We start from the raw sequence: 24,723 nt of genomic DNA, 5'->3' as shown, positions 1-24,723 counted from the left end.
GGAACTGGAGTTCATTCCCAGCATCCCCTTCAGGTGGTACACACATACACATGGCTAACAATAAAATAATTTTTAAATTTTTAATAAAAGGGAAAGAGATTGAGTAATGAGACCTAATGGCCAGGTGAAGACCCAGATCTTTGAGGACACTGAGGACCTGGGAAATGGAAAAGTGTCTAAGTGCCATCTAAAGGCAACCTCAAGGATAGTGGCTTTGAGAAGAGCTTACAAAAGTGCAGATGAGTGGCTGTCCCCAGGAGCAAGGCTCAGAAACTTCACATGTATTCGAATACAGAAAAATTTGACTGACATCTGTCAAAAATGAATATACAAACCATGGGTTCTAGATCTAGATGATAGGAGTAACTTTTTTTTTTAAAACAATAAACTCAGTAGAGCAATGGCCCCTTGTTAGCTAGACCATACTAATTATACACTGAAGTGGAATTCAGTGAAGTTAAGTCTTCTGAATAGAGAAATAACTGTCAGGTGGTAGAATGTTTCTAAGATGCTGGAGGGCATATGGAATGTGGCTCCACCCCTCACTGCAGGATCAGTATAAGCCAGTGAGCAGATTAGAGGGATCCCAGTGACTAGCTTTATGATAGAGAAAATGTACCTGTTACAAACCTTGGTACTGATGGCAACTGTGTGCTCTGCGGTGTTCCTGCAGTTGCTTCCAACACTGTTGAGTCCTCTGAGAACTGCTTTTTAAAAAGCCCTGTCCATGAACAAATTGTCATCAGTGTAGATGGTCATTAGCATTAGTAAGAGTGTTAACTGAGCACTATCCTTTCGAACAAGCTCTGATTGGTGATACGCTCTACTGTTTGAGAGTCTTTTCCAGTTCAGTCACTGCTTCCTATAGCCTTCACAGCCAGGTAGGAATAAGACAGGAGACTGAGGCAGCAAGACTGAATTTAGAGAAGCCACAGTAAGTGCTGAACCTCCTGCCTGACCCCTTATCCTCAAAATGAGGAAAGCAAGGTTTCCAAATAGAGCAGACAAGTTTGAGTTGGCCCCTGTCTTCAGATCCCACATCATTGCCAATGGCTATAGCTCCCCATAGCCAGCTCAGCACATCAGCCCACCTCAGATCATAATCCACTACATTAAAGTAACAATTTTGTTTGAAAAAAACAAATTTGAACAATTTTTAAAAAGGGTTTCAGGGGCTGGATAGATGGCTCAGTGGTTAAGAGCATTGCCTGCTCTTCCAAAGGTCCTGAGTTCAATTCCCAGCAACCACATGGTGGCTCACAACCATCTGTAAAGAGGTCTGGCGCCCTCTTCTGGCCTTCAGGAATACAGACAGAATATTGTATACATAATAAATAAATAAATATTTAAAAAAAAAGGTTTCAGTGTTTTAGAAAATTCCTTAACATAGTGAGTGTATCTCCTCTCAACCAAGCTAGGAAACTACGGTCTACCAGCTGCCTCCCTAGTAACAGTTTTTGTTGGCCACATTTGAAGCGGTACCATTGGCTCTAGGAAAGGAGCATTTTAAAATAGAATAGACTCCTGTTTTTCAGAGCAGCATCCCTCTCAGGAGGGACAGGGATACCCTGAGGCCAGGTAACTGGCCTGAAGTTACTCAAGTGCTGGTGCAAACATAAGTGTCAAGTTCCCACCCCACCCTCACCCCCATGCCTTCAACCCCTTGTCACACTCTGGTTCATGGCTCCTTTGAGTGCTTGGTCCTGGCTCTGGTTTACTCAGGATCTCGTGAACCCCTTCCAGAGAGACTGAAGTCCTGCTGCCATGAGCTGCTGAGGACCCAAGGAACAGATTGCTTAGAGCTGCTATGAGACTTTGTGCTGTGGAGTTTATCCTGCAGTCCTGCCCTTGTTGGCACAGGACTGGACCTTGGTCATCATTCCTCATTTTGGTAGGCTTCAGAAATTCAGAAGACTGGTCTCTGCTTGTCTGGCTTTGTTGCCATGTGGTGGTGATGGAGTTAAACAAAGCATGTGACGCGGGCTATCTTAAGTTTAAATCATCACCAGAATACTTAAGGTATTACTTCTAATTCAGAAATGCACTGGCAGCTGCCTGCTTCTTTCCTTGGCTCTCTCACTCTCTTCTGTCCTAAGCTGCAGAAGATGTTTAAGGCTGCCTCATGCAGCCCCTGCCCAGCCCCTCAGCTCCCCTGCTCTTTCTCATTCACTGAGATGCAGTCCCCTCTCCTGTTGCAACAAGCAGAAATGTCTTTGCATTATCAAATACCTCCAAGAGGGAAAACTACCTTTCTCTCCAGTCTAGATGAGAGCCATGCTTTATAGACTGTAGGGGTAATAATAAAAAGAGGACCCATTTGATGAAATTATTTAGAATATTAATGGAGTATGATATTTTCTAGAACCTGGTCCATAAGTCCTCCTGTGTCTTTATTCTTTCCTGCTTTGCCTTTTTGCATTCATCTTTCTCACTGTCCAAACTGAGGAAAGGACCCTGCTTCTGCTCACAGTCGCCTCCTTCACTGTTCTGACCCCATGGGTTTTATCTGGTTGTTTCTATTAAGGGACCAGACTACATTGTACTTAACTTGATATCCATGAAGTTTATCTTTCAAGGCATCATTGAATAGGTACCTGGGTATCTGCTAGGCAAGTATAGTAGTCAAAGTTCTCTAGAGTAACAGAATGTATAGAATAAATCAATCTCAAATCAACCTCAATCTCTCTCTTTATATTACATAGAAAAGGGATTTATTAGAATGACTTGTTTGGTTAGAGCCTCTGGATTGCCCCTGCATGGTCTGGAAAGACCCACTCCTTTCCCTCTCCCTCCTCCCTCTCTCTCCAAACCCCATAGAGTCTCTGAACAAAGGAAAGACACCAAAAAGTCCAGTTCCACATTCTTGGTGACTATTGCAACTTCCTCCCCTGATACCGCCAGCCACTCAAGTCCCCCCACCAAAAGCACTCAGCTTTTGGCCATCCTTGGACACAAACCCAGCTTGTGGTGGACACATTATTACCCCTTACCTACAATCTATAAAATCTCCTTGACTTAGTTCGGGCACTCTTATGGGAGATTTGGTACTTAGATAGAAAGTCCAGAAACAGATCCAGAAAAGCACATCAACTGATGCTCACCTGAGGTGTGAAGATGACTTAGTGATGAAAGCCTAGCTTGACAAAGGGCACCTGAGTGATAATGCATTATACACAGACAGATCTGTTGGGGAGGAGGGGAGCTTATCAGACAGCCAGTCAGTGAGCTTCAGGTTCAATGAGAGATCCTGTTTCAAAAAATAGATGGAGAGTGATAGAGGAAGACACTGTCCTGTGCATGCTCATGAGTACACATTCACACACACCACACACATACTTGGCAGTAATGAAGCAACCCGGGTTTTAAATTGAGTAAAAGACTTGAACCCTTTAGCAAAGAAATATACAGAGGGCAAATGAGCATGTGACATGATACACAGGATCATTAATCACTAAGAAATGCAAATTAAAATTACAGTAAGATCTCATTATGCACTTGTTAGAATAGCAGACAGGAATGCCCAGCACTGGTAGCTTTCCTACATTGCTAGAAAGAACCAGAGCAGTTCAGCTACTGTCAGTGAAGTCTCTAGTTAACTAACTGGCCATCTTGAATGTTTATTCTCCAGATAGGAAAAATCTGTGTGTGACTATTGACAGCTGTCAAGAATGGTAAGCTGTTCAGATGCTTTCAACTACATGAATAAATACTGTGTACTGCTTCGTACAGTGAATTACTATGAAAAAGACACAAGAAGCTGCTGTGCTTACTAGGAAACAGTAGTTTTGGTGAACTTGGATATTACATGCTAAGTGAAGAAAGCCTGTGTGAAAAGCTGCATAGGAAAGTGTAGTGATATTTTGTTTGCGTTTTAAGAAATAAAGCTTGCCTGAAGATTAGAGTGCAGAACTCAGCCACTAGAGGCCAGGCAATGATGGTACACATCTTTAATCTCAGGACTCAGGAGACAGAGGCAGACTGATCTCTTCTAGTTCAAGGCCACCCTGAGCTACATGAAATTGATCCAGTTTATCAGAGAAACAGAGCCCACACAAAGGTGACCCCACAGCTTTAATCCTAGCACTAGGGAGGTGGAGACAGGAGTGATATGGCTGGACAGGGAGAGGAATATAAGGTGGGAGGAAACAGGAGCTCATTGCAGCCTGAGGATGCAGTCTGAAGTGCAGTCCGAAGATGAAGTCAGAGGATGCAGTCTGAGGAGGCAGTTTGAGGATAGGATCGCCCTTTTGGTCTGAGGATTCAATAGAGATAAAAGGTCTCCCTAGTGGCGGGCTGTACTGCTTCTCTGATCTCTCAGCTTTTACCCCCTATTATCTGACTCTGGGTTTTTATTAAGAACAATTAGAATCCATGCTATAGAAGAGGGTCCCATAGTGTGGCATTCTTCAGTAGACAACATTCAAAAATGGAGGATGCATTAGTGGCTACCAGAAAGAGATGTGTATGTGTGACTCCCATGGGCAAGCCAGAGGGCGTGGTAAGGGTTGAACTATGGGGATTTCTTTTTTTTTTTTTTTTTTTTTTTGACACATAAAGTTGTTTAATTAGGTTGTCAGCAATTTAGAAAACCAGTTTGTGAGGATACATCCCGTTGGTCAGACAGAACTGAGAGCGCAGGTAGCCCTGCAGCTGAGGAACAGCTTTGATCTTTGGCAGAATCTGTGAGTCCACCACTTTCTGATCAGCCTTGCGCTGCTCTGTAATCTCATATTTCTCCTTCTCTGTGTCAAAGATCTCGCCCTCCTGATGCCTGGGCTTACGCAGCTGCTTTTTCTTGAAGTAAGCATCAGTCAGGTGTTTGGGGATTTTAACTGTGCTGATATCAACTTTTATAGAGGTGGCGATGACAAACTTCTGATGTGTTCTTCTCAAAGGAACTCTGTTGAGGGCAAGAGGTCCTGTCACAAGCAGTAAACCACTGCCCAGTTGCTTCAGGAAAACCACTCTCTTGCCCCTGTGGCGCCCGGTAAGGATGATGAGGACAGTCCCAGGAGTGATGCTGGCACGCAGGCGTCTCACATGCTGACTGAAGGGCTTTTTGCCATGGCTCAGCAGCTTCCGAGGCACATCTTCAGTAGGATAATACCTGGGCATTTTTCGAAGCTTAACCACCCGGGTACCACCATTCTTGTCACCACCAACTGGTTTTGTGACAGTGGCAAGGACCTTTTCCTTTTTCTTCTTCTTTTCAACCTTGGTTTTTGCAGCTGTGTATTTCCTTTTGTACATGGCCTTTCTTGAATACATAGCAGATCGGGAGTACCTGCCAATTCCTCTAACAAGGACTGGATTTCGGCTGCAATGGGGCTTCCCCTTCTTGAGCTTTTTAGCCTTAGGGTCACCCTTTTTGGCTGCACCAGCGGCAGGGGCATCACCGCCAGCCTTCTTGGCTGCAGGTTTCTTCTCTTTTGTATCAGGTTTCTCGCCTTTTTCACCCGCCATCTGGTGAGTGACCTCGACCATAGCGGGCCCTGGGCGGTGGCCCTCGGATGTACCCTGCCTTCGGATGGACCAGGATAGGGGTCCTCAACTATGGGGATTTCTACAGTGGAGTTTACATAGAGCTATACAAATGTTAAATTTGTAGAAAGCAAATTCAGCCCCAAACTCAGAGAAAAAAAAATAAACAGTCCTAGCACCTGAAGATGATGAGAAGTGGTTCTTTGTCATTATTCTCCTTTGGTTTTATTTGATTTCAAATTAGCCATCTCCAACTGATGTGGAACTCACTGTGTAGCCTAGGCTGGCCTTAACCTGGCAACGTTTTTTGTGCCTCTGCTCCCTGATGCTAATAAGATTCTATATTATTATATATGTCTTATTATAATAAGACACCATCCCTGGCTCTTTCTTTACATCCTCTTTAAACACACTGGAGTGCTGTAAGGAGACCTGAGCCTTGGGAAACAGCTTTTGGAATCAGTGGTGTTCAGGTGGAGTTAGTTCATGAGCTTGCCTTGATGCCAGAGGGCACACAGGAGCTTCTGTGTTCTGGGGACCTTTTTCCTCAGAAGTATGCTGGCCTCTTTGGGTTTTCTGTTTACTCTCTAGACAGCTGAAGTAACTTGAGAATTATCAGCTTGGGCAACATCTTTTCTAGTGAAAATTATTACTGATACAAGCCAGGATGGTAGGATGGCTTTCTTCAGCCATCTTAAAGCCCCACTCTTCTTTATAACCCACTCAGAAAGTTTATATTTTCATTCTACATTTGGGGCAGTTTTTAACCATAGCTCTATTGAGATATAATTTACATATTATAAATCTACCCATTAGAAGTGTATAATGGGGTTTCAGCAGACTGCAACCAGTCATGGAACATTTTTATTACTCAAGATGGTAACTGCTCATTAGTGTGGTAGCTTTTGCTTCATTTTTTCTTTCCCATTGGTTCAAAGGTCCATAGCTAGTCAGGCTATTGTTTACTTTATTGTTATGTATGTATTGTTTGTTAATATATTATTTTAAAATATGTGCATGGGTGTTTTGCCTGCACATATGTCTGTGTACCACATGCATACTTGGTGCCTGGGGAGGTTAGAAAAGGGCTTTGGAAACCGAGTTAGAGATTGCAATTATTGTTGCATATTCAAACTCAGCCCTTAGGTAATAAGAAACTTCACTAAGCAGATACAATGGTCCACTCTAAAACTCAGCACTTGGGAGGCAGAAGCAGGAAATCATGAGTTTGTGGTCAGCCTAAGCTATCTACAGAGACCTTGACTTAAAAATATAAATAGATACATTGAGGCAGGAGAGATGGCTTAGCAACTGCTTTCCCAGAGGACCCAAGTTCAATTCCTGGCACCTACATGGTCACTCATAGCCATCTCTAACTCGGTTTCCAAAGCCCTCTTCTAACCTCCCCAGGCACCAAGTATGCATGTGGTACACAGACATATGTGCAGGCAAAACACCCATGCACATATTTTAAAATAATATATTAACAAACAATACATGCATAACAATAAAGTAAACAATAGCCTGACTAGCTATGAAGTGTGTGAGCTTTTTCCTCCAACTCTGAATGTTCATTCTCTCACTGTCTCACTGCCTCTGGACACAGAAGTTACTCTGGGTTTTGTTCTTCTGCCTGTGGTTTGGTTTTCCATGGACAGTTTTTTATTTTAATTTCCTCTTTATCTTTAATGTCTTTTAACGTACTCTGTGTTTATGTGGATACATGTGTGCACTTATCTCTTAATTGTATTTGTGCTCTGATCTGAGCTTTCATATTGCTCTGAAATTCTACATAATTCTGTCATTAACTGTCCACATATTTTATCTCTATTTTTCTTTCCCTACAAGATTGATTTTATAGAGAATTCACTATATTTGATCCTGCTCTCTCTATACTCTTTTTCTTACTTGTCTTTGTCAGGTCTGTGAACCTGTCTGGGTGTTTTGTTTTGTCGTTTTTCTAACCACTGCCTAGATTGCTGGGCTCTTGAACTCTGTGAAGACTAAAAGTCGGTTGGTTCTTGTTTGTTTCTTGTTGTTTTTCTTATTCCCACTTAATGCTTCAAGTAGCTTTTTAAATACAATCTTTTCTCATTTTACATAGCTATCCTCGTTCTAGGATTGAGTTAAAAGACCTCCCGAAAGGTTCACTCTAGCCACCTGCTACTGGAACCATGTGAAGGACAGAGGAGGTGTGGAAGGAAACCGAAAGGCACTTTCTCACAGAGGGTGTTACACATAGGCCAGCATCTTCAGGAAATGAAAAAACAAAAGCCTTTGCTAGTGTGATAACCATAACTAATTTTGCTTCTGTTCTTGATGAAATGATGGTGATGGTTTACCTTAAAAACCACTGTAAAATGAGCAGAATCTACATAGGGTACAGATGCTCACAGAATACCAAATCTTTGCTCTTTTTAGTTGTTAGGAGTCTAATTTTTGAGGAGAAATACCATGATAAGCTCCACAGTAGTCAGAGCCACCTGCCTCTGTCTGCTTTTCTGTCTTCGGGAAAATGGTCTAAGTTAAAGAGATCGCAGGAAGCCAGTCCTGGAATTCTGGGTTACCTGTAGTAAGATTTGGTAAAAACTAGAGGAGGAAGCTTTGTGGTCTGAACAGAGACAGCTGAGTTGTGTGTAAGGATGCTCCACTTGAGCTGTTGCCTAGGGGCTGCCTGTGCATGTGCGATGCTCTCTAAGCCCAGCTCAGAATGCCCTTTGCAGAGATAAGCACCAAAGGGTGATGCTAGAGGCCTTGTAATGCTGCAGGATGTGTGACAGTCACCTCAGTCTGAGTGATGAGACCCATTGTGGTTTGAATGTAAAATGTCTTCTTTAGGCTAGTATGTTTGAACCTGTAGTCCCAGCTGATAGCACTGTTTGGAAGGGTTGTGGAACATTTAAGGAGATGGAGCCTCACTGGGGAAGCAGGTCTCTGGAGGTGGGGCTTGAGGTTTTATCCCCCCCGACCCCATTTGCTGTCTGTTTTGAACTCACAGAGATCCACCTACTACTGCCTCCAAAAACTGGATTAAAAGTGTGTGCCACCACATCTGGCTGGATCACTTCTTAAACCATTAGCCCAAACAAACCTTTCCTTGGATTTTTGTCACAACAACAAGACAAATAACCAAAACAGAAAGCTGGCACTCAGAAAGTGCCTGCCATGCAAACATAAGGACCTAAGTTGAGTTCAGCTCTCTGGCACCCATGTAAAAGACAGGCGTGGCAGCATGCATCTGCAACCCCATCGCAGTGGTTGAAAAGGAGCAAGATAGATCCTTGTAGTTCTTCGACCAAGTGTTGAGTTCCAGGTTCAGTGAAGGACCTTGTCTTAGTGAAGGACAAAGATAGAAAATGGTAAGAAGTAGATGACACCCAGTATTGATAACTGGCCTCCATGGGTATGCACAAGTGTGTAGTCGTTCACATGTGTGCACACATACACATATGTGAACACATGTACAACACACACAACAATAACAACAAAGAAATGCAGACAGTAGAAGCCTGGCTCATAAAGTTTCAGAGTGGAACAAGAACTTTGTCAGAGCCTGGGTTAAAGTCCATTCATGTGGTATTCTGGGGAAAATATATGCCTGTATTTTGCCTGCATCCTGAGAACTTAAGTAAGACTAAATTCAAATGCAAATGGATTTACCAGGCCAGCTGCCTCACACCTTTAATCTTAGAATTTAGGAGATAGAGGCAGATGGATCTCTGTGATTTTGAGACTAGCCTGGTCTACATATTAAATTCCAAGCCAGTCAGGGCTGCCTAATGAAACCCTGTCTTTAAGCGGGGGTGGGGGAGTGGGGGGAAAGCGATGAACTCATTTGTTTAGCAAAGAACATTTCAAGGTAGCAGAGCCACTCAGCTTGTGGCAGTTGTAATGGTCTGTCTTGACGCTTTAAAAAACAAGCCATGCCCACTCCCCCATCCGAGGCTGAGGCAAGCTGATCTTCAGCTTCCAGCCTGAGTCTTGTCTTTTCAGTTTCTCTCTCAAAGAGGTAGCTGCTGCAGTGGCTTCTCTCCTCTCCCCCCTCCTTCCCCCCTTCTCTCTCTGCCTCTCTGCTCTTCTCCCTTCTCCCTTCTCCCCTTCCCTTCCATAACCCATTAAATAAATTCCCAACCTCACTCTGCATGGTGTGCCTATCCATGTCTTTGTCTCTCACCCACTGTGTGGCTCCCTACCTAGGACCAGCTGTAAGCCACTAATTAAGTTTGTAGTTGTTACAGTAGTAACAATAAAGAGTATAGAGTAGAAAGTGTTCTTAATAAAAGCTCCAAAATGTATAAAATAAGTATTAACAGAACTGAAGATGGAGAGAGACATGTTCACCCTTAAGCCACTTAGAAATTTTAAGACATTTCTCTCAGCAGTTGATAAAATATTTAAAGAAAATAGTAAGGACATAGGAGTTCAGCGCTTATTAACCACCTTGACCTAACTAATATTGTTAGTTACCTTTCTCTTGTAACTAAGAAAAAATACTTTTTCTCTTGTAACCATTATATGTTCACCAAACTGGGCTATATACAGGGCCCTAAAAGTCTCTATACAGGTTAAAACAATGGAATTCATACCTGGAAATACAAAAGAAGTCAGATTAAGGACATGCTCTGACCACAGTAGAACTAAGTAAATAGCAACAAAGCAAGAAAACACCAAAGATTTTGAAGCAAAACAAAATTAAATAATACACTTCCAAATAATCCACAGATAAAAAGAAAAATTCACAAGGGAGAATAGTAAATACTTCAACCAGCAAAACCACAAGTCAAAAACATGGTTTGCAGCTGACATGTGCTTAACAGGAAATGTAGATCTTTAATGCCTTTGAAAAGATGCACTTTCAACGTTCAAAGGGTATTCATGTCTTCAGTTAGAACAAGCCCTTTATGCTGTCTTTCACATAGCTATCTCCCATTGTTGCAATGATATTTCAGTGCATCTGTTTGCCCACAGGTCCATGTATCCACTGTGCTTCCAGCCCTTCTTTCCTATTTTATAGATCTCATGTGTATTCTGGACTGGCCTCAAATCCATGAACCTCCTGAGTGCTGGCATTGCAGGTATGCCATCGCACCAAGCTGTAGGACTCTAAAAGCTGTCTAAATACAAGAGCTACCCCTCCTTCCAGTTCTTTCAGCTGTAAATTGCTGACTGCAGTATCCTGTTAGAGAACTGTGTCTCACAATCATAATGCAAATTCTACCCTAGAGTCAAATGGAGAGTCTGGTATAGCTGTGCACACTGTACAGGCCCTTGCACTCAGAACCTGCCAGGCTTTTCTGAGTCTAGCAGCCTTCCTGTAGGAAGTCATCCGCCATGACCCTGCCCTATGTCAAGTGGAAACTGTGGTCCAGACAATGGAGCCAATAGTCACTGGTGGGGCCAACACCACAGCCTGGTCCCCAGCTCCTGACCAGCTTTGTTAGGTCTCCAACTCTGGACAAAGGGCTAACTAAGATGCTGATTAACATTTGAAAGTGGACACTGTCCACCAGCCTCTCTCAGTATCACCAGTTCCTGTTCCAGAGTCATCTTGACTGGTATGCCCCACCCTGACCCTACATCTCCAGCCTAGGGCTGGGCTACCCTTCTCCCAGCTGCTTGTCCCTATAACCTCAGCTAACCAGTCTTCTTGGCCTCTTTGTCTCTGTGTCTCCTTGTCTCCTGTCTTGCTCCTGGCACCTTAGCTCCTGGCTCTCCTTTTCCACTTCTCCTGACATGACCCAGTTCAGTTTGTTGGTCATGTCCACTCTGGACTCTCCCAGATGCCTCTACCTCTGCCTGTGCTCTCTCTTATATCTGTAATAAAAACCTCAGCTCCATAGGAGTAGTCTGCCTCTCTTTTTATTTCTTTTTGTATTTCAACAGGAAACTCATGAGCTTGAGATTGCCATTCTCAGGCCTAGGCAGCAGATCTCAGCCGCCTACACTGTTGGGGCCCTGTGCTCTTAGCTTCTTGTTTCGCTGTTTTCTACATAGGTTTCAGTTTTTCACTTGGGTTTGTTTCCCCTTTGTCTCTGGTTCAGCTTCCTTTTCCTGTTTGGTTTTAACTAGAGTCTAAAATCGTAGCTGTCTTCATAGGGTCTGTGGTCCTCTGATCCACATAACCTAACCTGGTGGAGCACAGGACTCACCTCCTCAGGATTCCCTGTGCAGCCTTCATTCAGCCATGGTCCCAGGGTAAGTACAAGGACCCAGAATGGGATAGAGGGGTGTGAAGAGGAAATCTAGACTTTGGATGTGGAAGGTTCTGTGGAGGTCATCTCTGGTCCTCTTGGATACCAGTCAGTGATGAGAACATCTAGGACCAGAGGGTAAAGGACTTAAAACCAAAATCCTAAAACAAGTTAATGCCTTCAGTCCCCTAGGCTCTTTCCAGTTCCTGGTCTGTGCTTGTTGATGCCGATGACCTTGAATCACTTGAGTCAAATCATTTGAGACTTATTCAGAATTGACCACCTGCCTTGGAGGATAGAGGGATTCTGAACTCTGAGAGGAGTGTTTTTGACTCATAAGTTCTTTGCAGAATGTCCTGAGGCAGCTTGTATGCTCTGACTCTGGACCAAGATGAAAGACCTGAGTTCCTTTTATACTAGAAACTGCATTGCTATGACCTGTTGAGAGATTTGTCCCCCTTTGGCTTCTGGTCCCACAGACGATGGTGAACATTGTTGAGTATCAATCATCTGCAAACTATGTTATAATGTGGGTGGACATGAGTGCCCCTTTCTCTGTAACTACATGAAAGTTTATTTGTTTAAATCATTATAGCCTTGTGTCTTCACATAAAATAATAATACCCCACTTTAAAAAGTATTTGTTTGCTAGCACACATCTTTAATCCCAAGTGATTAAAGGCAGGAAATCTCTTGAGTTCGAGGCCAGCATGGTCTGTAGAGTTCTAGGATAGCCAGGACTACCTGAGAAACCCTGTCTTGGAAAAAACAAACAAAAAATGCTGCTTCACCACTTGTTTTCTTTTCCCCATCTTGGATAGATGAGGAAGGTTACTACTTGTGCCTTGTGCTGAGGCTCTAAAAGGCTGCGGGACTTCCCCAAGGCCCACCTGGTTGAGGAGGGACCAGGCTTGGAACTTACTCAGAGAGCCTTATGCAGGCTCTTGAAACATGTTTTGCAATGAGCTTCTAGAGTGAACAAGACAATGAGTACAGTCTGCTGTTTGTCCCTGGGCAGCCAGGGAGCACGGGTGCCCCTCCTATTAGTCTCTGCTGAGGAGCTGCAGCCCAGCTAGGCTAGGGAAATACTGATTTGTTGCTTGAGTTTTGGTGTCTTTATTTTTCCTCCTTTGCAATCAGTTTTCTGTCATTTTAGTAGTTTTTCTGTAGCTTCAAGGTGTTTTGTTTTTTTGGGTTTTTTTTTTTTGGTATTTTTGTTGTTCTTGTTTTTGTGTGGAGCTGTGAAAAACAGAATGCTTTCTATTCAGAGGTATGATATTTTCGGTTGTAAATTACATTGTGAGCAGTTGAGGAAGCTTACTGGTGATCGAAAATAGTACCAGGAGGAAATAGGGAGGAGGCACCAAGAATTTTTTAAGGCCTTTTACTTCTTTGACATTGGAGAAGTTGCAGCTGGAAAACACTCTGGAGACAGAAACTGCAGGTCCAGGGCAGCAGAGCTTCAGGCCTTGAACTTTCCGCTCCAGCCAGAGTAACTGTTGTATACTCCTTATTCACTCCTTGCCTTATGCTGAAGAAAAGTCCTCTGATCGTATTGTTGTGAGTGACGATGAGTTTGTGGTCTCATTTCTAGCTCTGGAGACCTAGAGTTGGCCAAGACTAACTTGTGAGTTAGTAGCAAAAAGTAAGACAAAAGCCAGGTTTTCTTGCGTCTCCCTTCTTCATCAAGATTGTGTGTGTGCTTGTCTGTGCAAATAGGCTCACGAGTTGACACTGGGACTGTCCATGTGAGATATGATAGCATCTAGATTCGCCACTTCCCTGGCATCCATAGTAGGGCTGTAGAGGGCTTCCTGCCACCAAGGCCACTTCTGGACCAGGAACCCCTTTCTAAGCACCTAGTCAGAGACAGGAGCTGAATTTTCTTGCACACTTGTCAGGACACAGAACACTGTCTCACAGCAGTCCTGATGAAGACAAATAGGGGGAAAAGGACCCCCCCCCCCGCCTCAGCAACTGAGACTCTGAAGTAGATCAGTGACAGAGTGATATGAAAATGGCATGAAGGCAAAGCAGATATCCCCAGTACCTAGAGAACTCCAAAGATCCTATGTCTTTTCCATGTAGACGGCCCATCTAGAAAGAGGAGTGGGCCCTCAGCTGAGTGAGTGACATACTGCCTATGTGTGTAGCTTCTGTCATCTTCCTCCTGTGACACAGTACACATCCATGCAGGAATTCAGAGAGGGCTGTCATGACAATTGGATTCTTTCTAAGGGATCCACTTTCAGTGAATAAAGGAGTCAGGGAAAGCTCCTCTTACACATTTGTTATTCCCCGAAGCTAGAAGTTGTCCACACATCAGGGTCACAAACTAGGGGACAGCATTCTTGGATTCTTCACAACCATTATTCACAATTAGATTTCTGTTTCATTGAGAAACAAACCAAGAGGAGGAGAAAGGACTGGACCAGAAGTGTAACTAGTGAGTGGTAGATCCAAGGCTGGAATATGAGTCTCCTGAATGCTGTGCTGTCTTGGAGGAAGAGCTGACCTCCAGCCTCAGACCAGAGGGACTGGAGCTACGAAGGAGTGAGGAGATACTCTGTACAGGACAATGCAGCACAGACAATGTGTAGACAAATTTAAAGCCACATTCTCATGATCCCAGTGCTTGAAAGGCTGAGGCAAGAAGTGCTGTGAGTTTGAGGCTAACGTGGTCCACAGTTTGAGGCTAACGTGGTCCACAGAGTGAGCAATTTGCTGCAATCCAGACTCAAAAAACAAACAAACAAAAAACCCCAACAACAAAATGCAGGTAGCATTGAGCATCTGGGGCTGTTGGGAGAAAGTGGCCTCTTAGAGAATGCTGAATGCTGGAGCACCGGAAGGATTTCAAATGGGCCACAGCAGGTATCAGTCAACCAGGGACTACTGTAGCTATTAGACAGTTTTACTACCAGCAGAGGAAGGGCACACAACAGTTAAGAAATCAAGAGAGCCAGAAAAAGAGCAGCTGGAGCAATGTGGAAAGAATGGCGGGCCACCACCTTAGCTGTCCTCAGTGGGAACATTTTCTTTAACCTTGCCATGGTTACATAAGACAGACATAAAATTTAGAAATGAACACTGGTGTAGCGGAGAGGGAAAGCAGATACCCTGAGGTGAGAGCAATTTGGTGGACTGGGAAAAGAATAGAGACGACCAAGTCATGTGACTATGGGAAAATGGAAGGAAATAAGGGTCAAGGATGTAGCACACAGAACCTGTCAGTACACACAAAAAGTCTGATTTCACTTCCCAAGTTGTGAGAAGCTTTGGAGGGAAGGACAGCTGACTGAAGCAGGGCTGCATCCACACTGGCCACTGTGGGAATAGATGGCACTGTGGAGGAGGTAGGAAGTCTTCGTGGGAAGCTGCCTCAGTCATCTAGGTCAGAGGCAGTAGACTGGCGGTGGAGAGAGGTAGCCAGATGCAGTAGGGACGTGGGAGGGATAGCCTAAAGGACTTCCTAGTATACCCATATGGGTGTGAAGGAAGCACAGGGATCTGGTGTGACTTGGGTGGGTGGTGGTTCCTGAGGAACAGGGTTTAATTCAGGCAGCCTGAAAGAAGCTGTGGGCTTTGGACTTCATACAACATACATTCCCTAAAATGTTTCTTGCTCAAGATTGACAAGCAGGAATTAGCCACTATCACAGTGTAGCCTCAGGGGAAATACTATGTAAATGAGTAGTTGATTGCCCCTTCCAGTGTGAGCCAGTTTGATTCAGTCCCATCCCTAGTCCCCCAGTGATCCTTATCATATTTAGGATTTTCTTCTCAAGCACTCATCACCTCCTAAAATACTGCATGACTCATTCAGGCTTTGTTTACTGTTTGTTTTCCCTCTCCACCCCAGCTAGAATTCCATTTTTGAGACAGCAGGAACTTTTTGGTCATTAGTTCCCTGGGATTTTTCCGAAGCCTCAGATAACGTCAGGGGAACTCACACGTACTGAATCTCTAGGTTGAATTCTGTTTTGATCCTCTATACTTGGAGATACTTGGCTACCATAGCTGCTGCTCAGTGAAACTTCCTCCAGTGTCGGTCATTGTGGTTGCTCTGAGTGGGGAAGGAATCGTGCCCCCTGTGAAGTTGTACTGACTCTCGACACAGTTGTCTCCACTGCTCTCAGGGCCTACAGATCTCCTGTATGTGAAGATGTATGAAGTCTTTCACAGTCTGACTCACCAACAGCCTCAGGAGACCCTGGGATTTCCTTCAAGGTCATCTGTCCCAGAAACTTGTGACCAAGCAAGCCTCAAAGATCACAAAGTTTCTCATTTCTCTGGGCCCTGAAACCACATTACCCAGGAGAACTTCTAAAATGTTTGCCCTCTTTCATCCCCAGTGGTCCAGTGGCCAGAGTGACCACATTCCTGGTCACTCAAAACAGGGCATCAGGTTCCTCAGGCACCAAGTAGAAAATGTGGGAGAACTAGACAAGCCCAGTAATTGGGTCACTGGGGAGAGAAGTCCAACAGCTGCCCTTGAGTAAGTTCTGGGTGACAAGCATTCTACCAGTTGAGCTGCCTATGTTGCACGTCATCCCCATCTTCTGAGATTTTGTCTTGCTTTCCCCTCAAGTGAGACAGCACTGTTGTGGTGCTTGTTCCAGGTCACACCAGTGTCCTTTCTACAGCTCTGATTACAGCTAGATCTTTTGTACCTCATCTGTCCTCTCAATCGTAGCTCCTCCAGGGAACTTGCCTCAAACTACACTCAAGGTTAGACTCTTATTCTGAGTGTTCTTAACCTCAGTTATTCCACACTAACTCTCTTCCAGTAGCAAGTTTTACTCCTCTTTGGCAAGGGTCTATTATCTCAGATCTGCCCACCAGCCTGTTTGGGAGCAGGATCTATGTTATTCATTTCTGTCTGTCCCTATGCCTAATAAATAGTGAAGTTACTCAGCTGTTGGTTGAACTGAGTCAAAGGGCCATGTTGATGTTGAGGATTGGAGGTGTTAGTTGAGACCCCATACTCATTCCCAGGCTCCTAATTTACCCTCAGAGCTGAACATTGCCCTAGTCCTTGTCCCAAACTGGATCTCCCCAGCGTCTTGATGTTGTGCTAAACCCATTCTACTTAATCAAAATCAGAGACTAGTATCACAGAGTGTCTTGGACTTTCTAAATGCTTTCGAAGCATTAAGCAGCCTAATGTCCACATGGCCTGTTAGGTGGCTCTCCAAGCAAGGGATAAAGTTGGTGGCTATGAGAAGGTATAGGAAGTGCTGTGAGTCTAAGAATATGAGATTTTCTTAACAGTTTGTTGGGGTATTCTTTTGAGACTCCTCAAGTCTTAAGAGAGAAATGGAGTCTAGCTGTACATACATTTAGGATGGTGACATCGTAGGACAAAGAACAAACATCTGGATTCCCTGTGACTTCCCAGTCTGAACCTCTAGCTAGTCTGACTGGAAGAAAAGATGTCTAGACTTAACATGAAATTTAGGCTGTTAGCCCAAAGCCTCTATCGTGATAAAGGATGATCAGACCATGGCACTTGGTTTGCACAGGACTGTATGCAGACCTAGTTTCTTGTTTTTATTTCTGTAGTTTAGTGAACCACTAAATGTGGCTAGGAGGTTGATCTCTTTAGAATTGCATCAAAACTGTTTCTATCGCCAGGTGGTGGTGGCTCACACCTTTAATCCTAACACTCATGAGGCAGAGGCAGGCAGATCTCTGTGAGTTCAGACCAGTCTGGTCTACAGAGTGAGTTCCAGGACAGTCAGGACTATTACACAGAGAAACCCTGTCTCGAAAAACCAAAAACACAAAACTTTATCTATGATGATACCAAGGCTTTATTGCTCTTGCCTCATAAGTTCACAGTGGAACTTTCCAGAGATACTCAACATATTGTTATGTTCTTAAAACTTACTTTGAAAAAGAAAAAAAAACTTACTTTGACTTCCAGAATTATTAACTGTTCACATCACATTACTATAAAAATACTTGAGGTAATTAACTTATAAAGAGAAAAAAGATGTATTTAGTTCACAGTCCAGGATTGGGGTGCTGTGTTACTTTGGGCTTCTGGCAAGAGGGGCCTATCTATCATGGTGGAACCATTCATATCACACACCAAGAAGAATGAAAACAGTTGAAAGGAAGACCAGCACCCTGCAGTCTTTTGTGAGGACATGCCACCAAATGCCTTAAGCACTTCTTAGTAGCCCCACTTCAAAGGCTTCACTGTCTCCCAACAGTGCTACCGTAGGGACCTATCCTTTAACACGTGTCTTTGAGAACATTTATCCAAACCAAAGCAGTGGTAGATAATGTGCAAACGTAGCCTTCATGAGCAGGAGCTTGTGATCATTTGAGAACCCCGTCTATAAGCTAGCCATCTACTTATCCTATGAGTAGTCCATGGAGAACTGATAATCAACCAAATTTGGGGTGGTCATTTCCAGTGCAGAGAGGAGGGGCGCAAGGATCTGGGAAGACAGATTCACCTTGAACCAGCAGCTTTGTGATGTGGCCTCACATTGCCCATCCTGAACTGCTGGACTGCAGGAATCCTACGCCACACCATAAAATAACCATTTAAGTCCAATGCTAAACCTGTTTAAGATCTTTTCCCATTAAGGGATGACAGAGTCACCTTGTAGATGGTTGTAAATTTCAATGGACAATCTGGTGATCACCCTAAATTCCTTTCCTCAAACAGAAGGTAGCCTGACGTTTGTACCACTTCGGTGCTGGGATAGATGCCATCATCCTCCTAACATATGCCATACAGAAATGGGAGGAGGGCAGCCTAAACAATGGGGCCCACGTTGTTCTCAAAAATCATTAGTATCAATGAAAACAAAAATAACCGGGCAGCTTAGCTTAGAGTAAGGAAATAGCACAGCTGTATGTAAAGGCCTGAGTAGATTCTGGGTCCAAAGTTTCCAAAAACATAATTGGAAAAGTATAGACTCTGTATTAGATTTAAAGAAAAAAATTATTGTTTTCTTTAGTATAATAATGATGTTTCAATTATATGTTAGAATGTCTGTTTTATTGTGCTGGGCATGGGACCTAGGGCCTTTCAGATTGTAGGTGAGTGCTTTTCCATTGAGCTATATCCTAGCTAGTATATCCTTATTTTAAAGAATTGTATGCTTAGGAACCGAGGTTTGAAATGCCATGTCTGAAATTTCATATAGTTCAAGAAAATACACACATGGGTGGGAGAGTTGGCTCAGCAGTTAAGGGCACTGTTGCTCTTGTGAAGGACCAGGGTTCGATTCCCAGCACCCACATGACAGCTTACAACTATCTGTAACCCCAGTTCCAGGGGGTCTGATGCCCTCTTCTGGCCTTGTGGGCAACAGGCACATACTTGGTACATATAGATGCATGCAGGCAAAATAATCATATATATAAAATAATCTAAAAGAAAACATACATGCACACAAAGCAAATCATATGTGCCAGACTGTTAGCTGGACAGTTTAGATAAGAGGGACCAAGGGTGTGTTCTCTGCATCTCTGCAGGTTTGGCATTTTCAAAGCAGCTTCGAAATAACAAGACAAAGCTGAATTTGGGGATTTTCTCCTTTGCTAACTAAATAGAGTAGAAAAGCCCATCACATGGCAAAAGTGGGGAGTAAGCAAAAGTTTAGGCACTTTTGTACATCAGCATAGGCTTGGGCAAGGCACTGACTGCAGCAAGCCTGTCACCCCCATGGAAAGCAAACTATTACAACAGAATGTTTGTCAGTAACTCTGATTCCAGGTGTTTCTCTGTTACTGAACCGGGACATGGTAATGTGATGCAAATTTCCTCATCTCCCTGTCGAGGTTTTGGGAAGCAGTAAGGTTCTGTGTCCAGTATTGCCCTGTCACTAACTGACTCTCTTAACTCCTCAATTGGCTCACTATCTTTTCTTTTTTGGGTGGGGAGGTTTGCTTCTTTCTCACAGCAGCTCTGGTGATCCCTTGGGCAGCATTAAATGGGCTCTCTTCTTACCCTGGTGTTACCAGAGACCTTAGTGTTTGAGTCTTCTAATAGCTAGGTTCACCTGAGTATGCCTGTAAAAGAGACAGTAGTGAAAAGCAAAGAAAGACGATTTGTTCATTGTGGCCACATTGGGAAAAGGAACAAATGAAGAGGTTCGGTGACCCTCAAGTTAATCCTGAGGGAACTATCTTCAGGATTAGGTTTAAATAAGGGCAAGAGATATGCATAATTAAGCCATCCTGGTCAAGGCCTATCACTGATTTATCATGGTTTTACTCAGATCTATCCTGATAATTTGTTAGAACTGTAAAATCTCTAATAGGAGACCAGTTCCTCCGCTGGCTAACACAATCTTTCCTCCCCCCCATCCCCCATATGAGATTCCTCAGGAAATTTTAATTCTTTAAGGTCTGCTGTTAAGCCATCTGAAAGCCAAGGCGAGGGGCACAAGTGCTTCTTTAGAATATCTTCCATCCTGCCAAGACAGTTACACTGGTGGCATCTTGTACTAGGTCAAAGAACATCACAGACCCAGTATATGCACTCCATCTAGGGACAGGGACTACAGCTTTTATCTAACATAGCTGATTGCCTTTGTTGTTGTTTTGAGACAGGGTTTCTCTGTGTAACAGTCTGGTTACAAGGAGAGGGCTACTTGTTTGTCCCTGCTGCCTGGCTAGCTTACACCCGAAATAACCACACAGAAACTACATTCATTAAAACACTGCTTGGCCCATTAGCTCTAGTTTCTTTTTTTGTTTGTTTGTTTGTTTGTTTTTTTGTTTTTTGTTTTTTCAAGACAGGGTTTCTCTGTAGCTTTGGAGTAGGTCCTGGAACTAACTCTGTAGACCAGGCTGGCCTTGAACTCACAGAGATCCCCCTGCCTCTGCCTCCCAAGTGCTGGGATTAAAGGTGTGTGCCACTACCGCTCAGCCTAGCTCTAGTTTCCTATTGGCTAATTCTTATATCTTAATTTAAGCCATTTCTATTAATCTGCGTATTGCCATGTGACTATGGCTTACTGGCAAGATTCTAACTAGCGTAACATGGCGTAAGATGCATGGTGTCTCTCACTCTGCCCTCCTTCCTAGCATTCAGTTCTGTCTTCTCCACCTACCTAAGTTCTGCCCTATCAGGCCCAAAGCAGTTTCTTTATTCATTAACCAATGAAAGCAACACATGAACAAAAGAACCTCCTACACCACAGTCTTAGTTGTCTAGCTGTCCTAGACCTAGCTTTTGTAGACCAGGCTGGCCTCAAACTCATGGAGATCTGCCTGCCTCTGCTTCCCGAGTACTGGGTGGGATTAAAAGTGTACGTCATTACCACCTAGCAGCTCATTGTCTTTTAAGACCTAAGCAGGGAAATGGGTTTGATATGCACTCAGTAAATGGGGTGTTTGCTTGTTTTCCTTTTAAAATGAGTGTATGAGAGAGAAAGTAGACATAGCCAGAGCTCAGGTACATCATCATCCCCATTCCCAACAAATCTCTTTGAACACCAAGAAATAGGACACTGAATAGAACTCTGTACACGTAGGAGCCAGCATGCATTTGCTGAGCAATCATTTGGTCCCAGTGGCTGGAGCCACAAAGATGAATGGCACTGTAAATATCAAGCAGACACCCTGTTAAGGACCTTAGGTTCCAGTCAGAGACAATAATCTGTGCATCAGACCCAGTGGCTAATGGGTTCCAAGACCCAGCACAGAAATTCCCAGTGAGACCTGAGGGTGGGAATCCTTGCAGTGGACCTCCAAGATACTCTCTGGTACACCTGGGATGCTCCACAAAGACAGGACCCAACAGTCCCTCTCCAAGTCCTGTTGAAGAATCTGCCCCACTACATGTCTCTTTGGGGGTTGAAAGAATAAGGAGGCAATAGTAGCTACACAAGGCACATGGAAGGAAACTGCATACCAAGTCCACCTGGAAGCATAGCTACTGCTTCTCTGAACTGATGTTTTCCTTATTCAGGATCCTCTTAGCTGGGTGCTAATCACATTTGGTTCACATCTGTCCTGCTTCCTCAGCCTCGCTTTCATCTCTAGCAAACTCAAAAGATAGTCCTGCACGATCACTACCCTGAGTACTCACTATGTGCACTCATGTACCTCCACTATGTGTGGCAGAATGGTGAGATAGCTTGCTCTCTGACTTTCTCCAACATTCATTCATATCCGTGTTTTCTGTTCATAAAAGAAGAAAAAGCTGTGTGGAGGGCACCGAGCTAGGGCTGTGTCTCAATCCATGGTGGCTTTGACCCTGGAGGAGGCAGTTAGAGTAGAATGGTGGGAGCAGTGCAGGGGGAGCATGTGAGAGTGATGAGGACAGTGAGGGAGGCTGAAAGACGCCTCCAGATGGGCTCCCATCCAGTGACATTTCTCCATAAACTTTATGTCACTCAGTGTGAAGTGGGAGTAAATGGAATGACAACTTCATATTGGTGGTTTTGAGTGCCCACCATATTATTGTAGGCTTTGCCATGCAATGTTCTACCATATTAGGAAGTGATTAGCTTCTCAGAGAGCTTGGAATTAAGACCCCTATTTGCTTTATCCACAGCCTCTTATCTGAAATTCAGTAGATCAGTAGGAGCCCTGCTTCATCCTAGAGCCACCAAATAGGCTCTTAGGATGGACTGTCTTGCTGTCTTGCTCCCAACTGTTGTGGGGCAAGGGCTTCTTTAATGATTGTCTCAGACACTTTTAGGGATCACTTTTGGTGTTGTATGTTGAAAGCAAACAAGCCAGGGTGTTATGAGTTGCCTCAGAGTCTGGTCCAATTTTTTGACTTGGGACATGTGTCACCACACTCTCCAACACTCTCTAATTCTAGGCTGCCAAGTCAAGGGCGCTGGCTTATCAAGTGAATATACAGTCTGACAGTTCAAACATGCCCTGGCCTCCAGAAACTTACAGTCTTGGGCACATAAGCTCTAAATAGATTTTGTTTTTTATTTTTTTCAAGACAGGGTTTCTCTGTAACCGCTCTGGCTGTCCTGGAACTCAATTTGTAGGCCAGGGTGGCCTCAAACTCACAGAGATCCAACTGGTTGCCTCTGCCTCCCGAGTGCTGGGATTAAAGGCATGTACCACCACCACATAAATAGCTTTTATAAAATCTCCAAAGTAATCAGATACACATAGGACCTGCAGTGGGGCCAGATGTAGAGATACCTCCTGCAGTCACGAGTGACAATAGTGTGTGTCTGTTAGTCACTACAGTGCAGGTTTATAGGTGAGAACTCTTCTCTTCCTGGATCATACATGTTCAAGGCAGCATGCCTTACTCTTAGTAGTTGTCAAGTGAGTAGGAATGAATGGACAGTTTTCTCGAGGCAGTAGCCCTTCATCTAAGCTTTGAGTCAGACCTCTGGATGTAGGAAGGAGAACACATCCTAGGAAATAGTTTTCCTAATTACCTGGGTTACAGTGAAGTCATTTTAAAGGCCCAAATGTTGTGGGGATGTTTTTTCTGCAAGAACTTCTTTACCACCAGCCTAGCTTTCCTCACTGAAGTGTTCTAGGCAGGGCAACATCAGTTCCAGGACATTGAGAAAGGAATTTCCATGGGCCAAGCCCAGGAATCCCCCCTGTTGTCCTGGTCCTCCTAAGGTGGGAATGGAACTGTGGTGCACATCCTTTAGACCAGTGCTTAGTGGAGCTTGTCAGGAGGCATTGTCCAACAGAGGGACCTAAAAGAGACAGCTGCTGGAATAGCTTTTAGGATAACGTTTCAGTGGTCAGCTTGGGACATGATAGTAGAGCCCAGAGAAGGATCATCTCACACTTCAGTTTAGGACTTTTGCAAAGAGGTAACACACTCCACGTGTGGTAGCACACACCTTTAATCCCAGCTCTCAGCAGGCCGAGGCCATCCTGGTTTACATGGTGCATTCCAGACCAGCCAGAGCTACAGGTCAAGACCCTGTCTCAAAAGAAAGGTAACATGTCCAAATTCTTTACAGATTAATGGGAATTACTTGTGTCAGCTCAGCTGGAAAGAGTGTCCTAGGCAGAACAGAGTGAGCTGGGCTAGAGAAGCCACAGAAGCAGTACCTGTTAGGAGGCATGAGTGTTTCCACCAGATTAGATGGGGGAGGGGCTCAACTGGGGACCAGTTGGGAGGATAGAATAGAATGTGAAGGGTTCTACGGAACTGCCAAGAGCTGGGTAGTAACACACACTCTCGCAGGCTGTGCCTTACATGCTAACACAGGGTGTTTTTTAATTCTGCCAGGGAATTGAGGAAACCTTCAGGGAAATGAGGAAAGAGGAAAGAGAGAAGATAGTTGAAGGAAGATGAGCTACAGACAAGCAGTTTGTCTGAGGTCATAATAGCTGTAAGTGGCAAGGCTTCCAGTGAGGCTTGAAGAGGTAGGTCGATCTGCCTTTGAAGTTCTTTCTGTGACCTCATGAGAAGTATATTGGGACTCAGGAGACTGGAACCCAGAGATAGAAACATAGCCAGAAAGATTTTGTGATAGTATAGATGAGAAAGGGCTTAGAACACTGGCAGCAAGGAGGGACAGAAAGCAACAGAATTGAGATGTTTAGGAAATCCTACAGCTGGCCTGTTGGCCACAAAGGGCGAGGAGTGAAAGGGTAAGTATCCGAAGTGACTCTCAGGTGTCAGGAGTGGCCTTGAGGTGGGGTTGCTGGCATTTCGCATATTAGGAAACACTGTGTAGGTTCCCTGTTTGAGTTTATTGAGTTTTGGGATACTTAAGGGATAGCCAGTAGTCCAAAGTATAGGGTCAGGATCAGAGCTTCATTAACTTAGGATCTCTCGACATCCTGGTGATCACTGTGAACCCTGGCCATGGGTGAGAGCCATGAGGAGACTCCATCCAGGATTTTTGGCACTAGAATCTGCAATCATGTAGAAACCCAGGAACCACCTGAAGCTCACACTGAGCCAGAACCACACAAGGGGATCTGTGATGTCCCAGGAGGAAAAGCTCTGAACTTGGTAGTTTAATGTCAATCAGAACAAATGACAGTATGTATTTTGAATCATCCCCTCAAACACACACATGCAGACACAGTATAGAATGATTATATAAAAAGCCTGTAAGATATT

At 44.1% G+C, this 24,723-nt stretch overlaps 2 protein-coding genes across 8 annotated transcripts in view; one reads left to right on the top strand and one right to left on the bottom strand.

The window, feature by feature from the left end:
- Positions 1 to 24,723, top strand: part of Evl (Enah/Vasp-like) — a 148,781-nt gene that overhangs the window by 65,094 nt on the left and 58,964 nt on the right. Inside the window, exon 1 of one of the 7 annotated variants that reach the window (XM_041633078.1) lies at positions 11,655 to 11,676. The exons of the other annotated variants lie outside the window; for them this stretch is intronic. Within the exon in view, the coding sequence (XP_041489012.1) occupies positions 11,666 to 11,676 (11 nt within the window). The 5' untranslated portion in view covers positions 11,655 to 11,665. Of the gene's footprint in view, positions 1 to 11,654; positions 11,677 to 24,723 lie in introns of those variants that run through there. 7 annotated transcript variants of the gene reach the window in all.
- Positions 4,532 to 5,499, bottom strand: LOC121434275 (60S ribosomal protein L6-like). Its single transcript, XM_041633086.1, has one exon. It carries the CDS (start codon positions 5,482 to 5,484, stop codon positions 4,582 to 4,584), a length of 903 nt encoding a protein of 300 aa, XP_041489020.1. The 5' UTR covers positions 5,485 to 5,499; the 3' UTR covers positions 4,532 to 4,581.

Source organism: Microtus oregoni, unplaced genomic scaffold, assembly GCF_018167655.1.
Source record: "Microtus oregoni isolate MIOR12 unplaced genomic scaffold, Mior012 000043F_ref0000047, whole genome shotgun sequence".
Classification (NCBI taxonomy): Eukaryota; Metazoa; Chordata; class Mammalia; order Rodentia; family Cricetidae; genus Microtus; species Microtus oregoni.
Note: the sequence above shows the minus strand (reverse complement) of the source record. Positions and strands in the feature narration are given on the sequence as shown.

Coding starts and splice junctions, on each gene's coding strand:
- LOC121434275 (XM_041633086.1), bottom strand. CDS start 5,484: ATGGTCGAGGTCACTCACCAGATGGCGGGTGAAAAAGGCGAGAAACCT.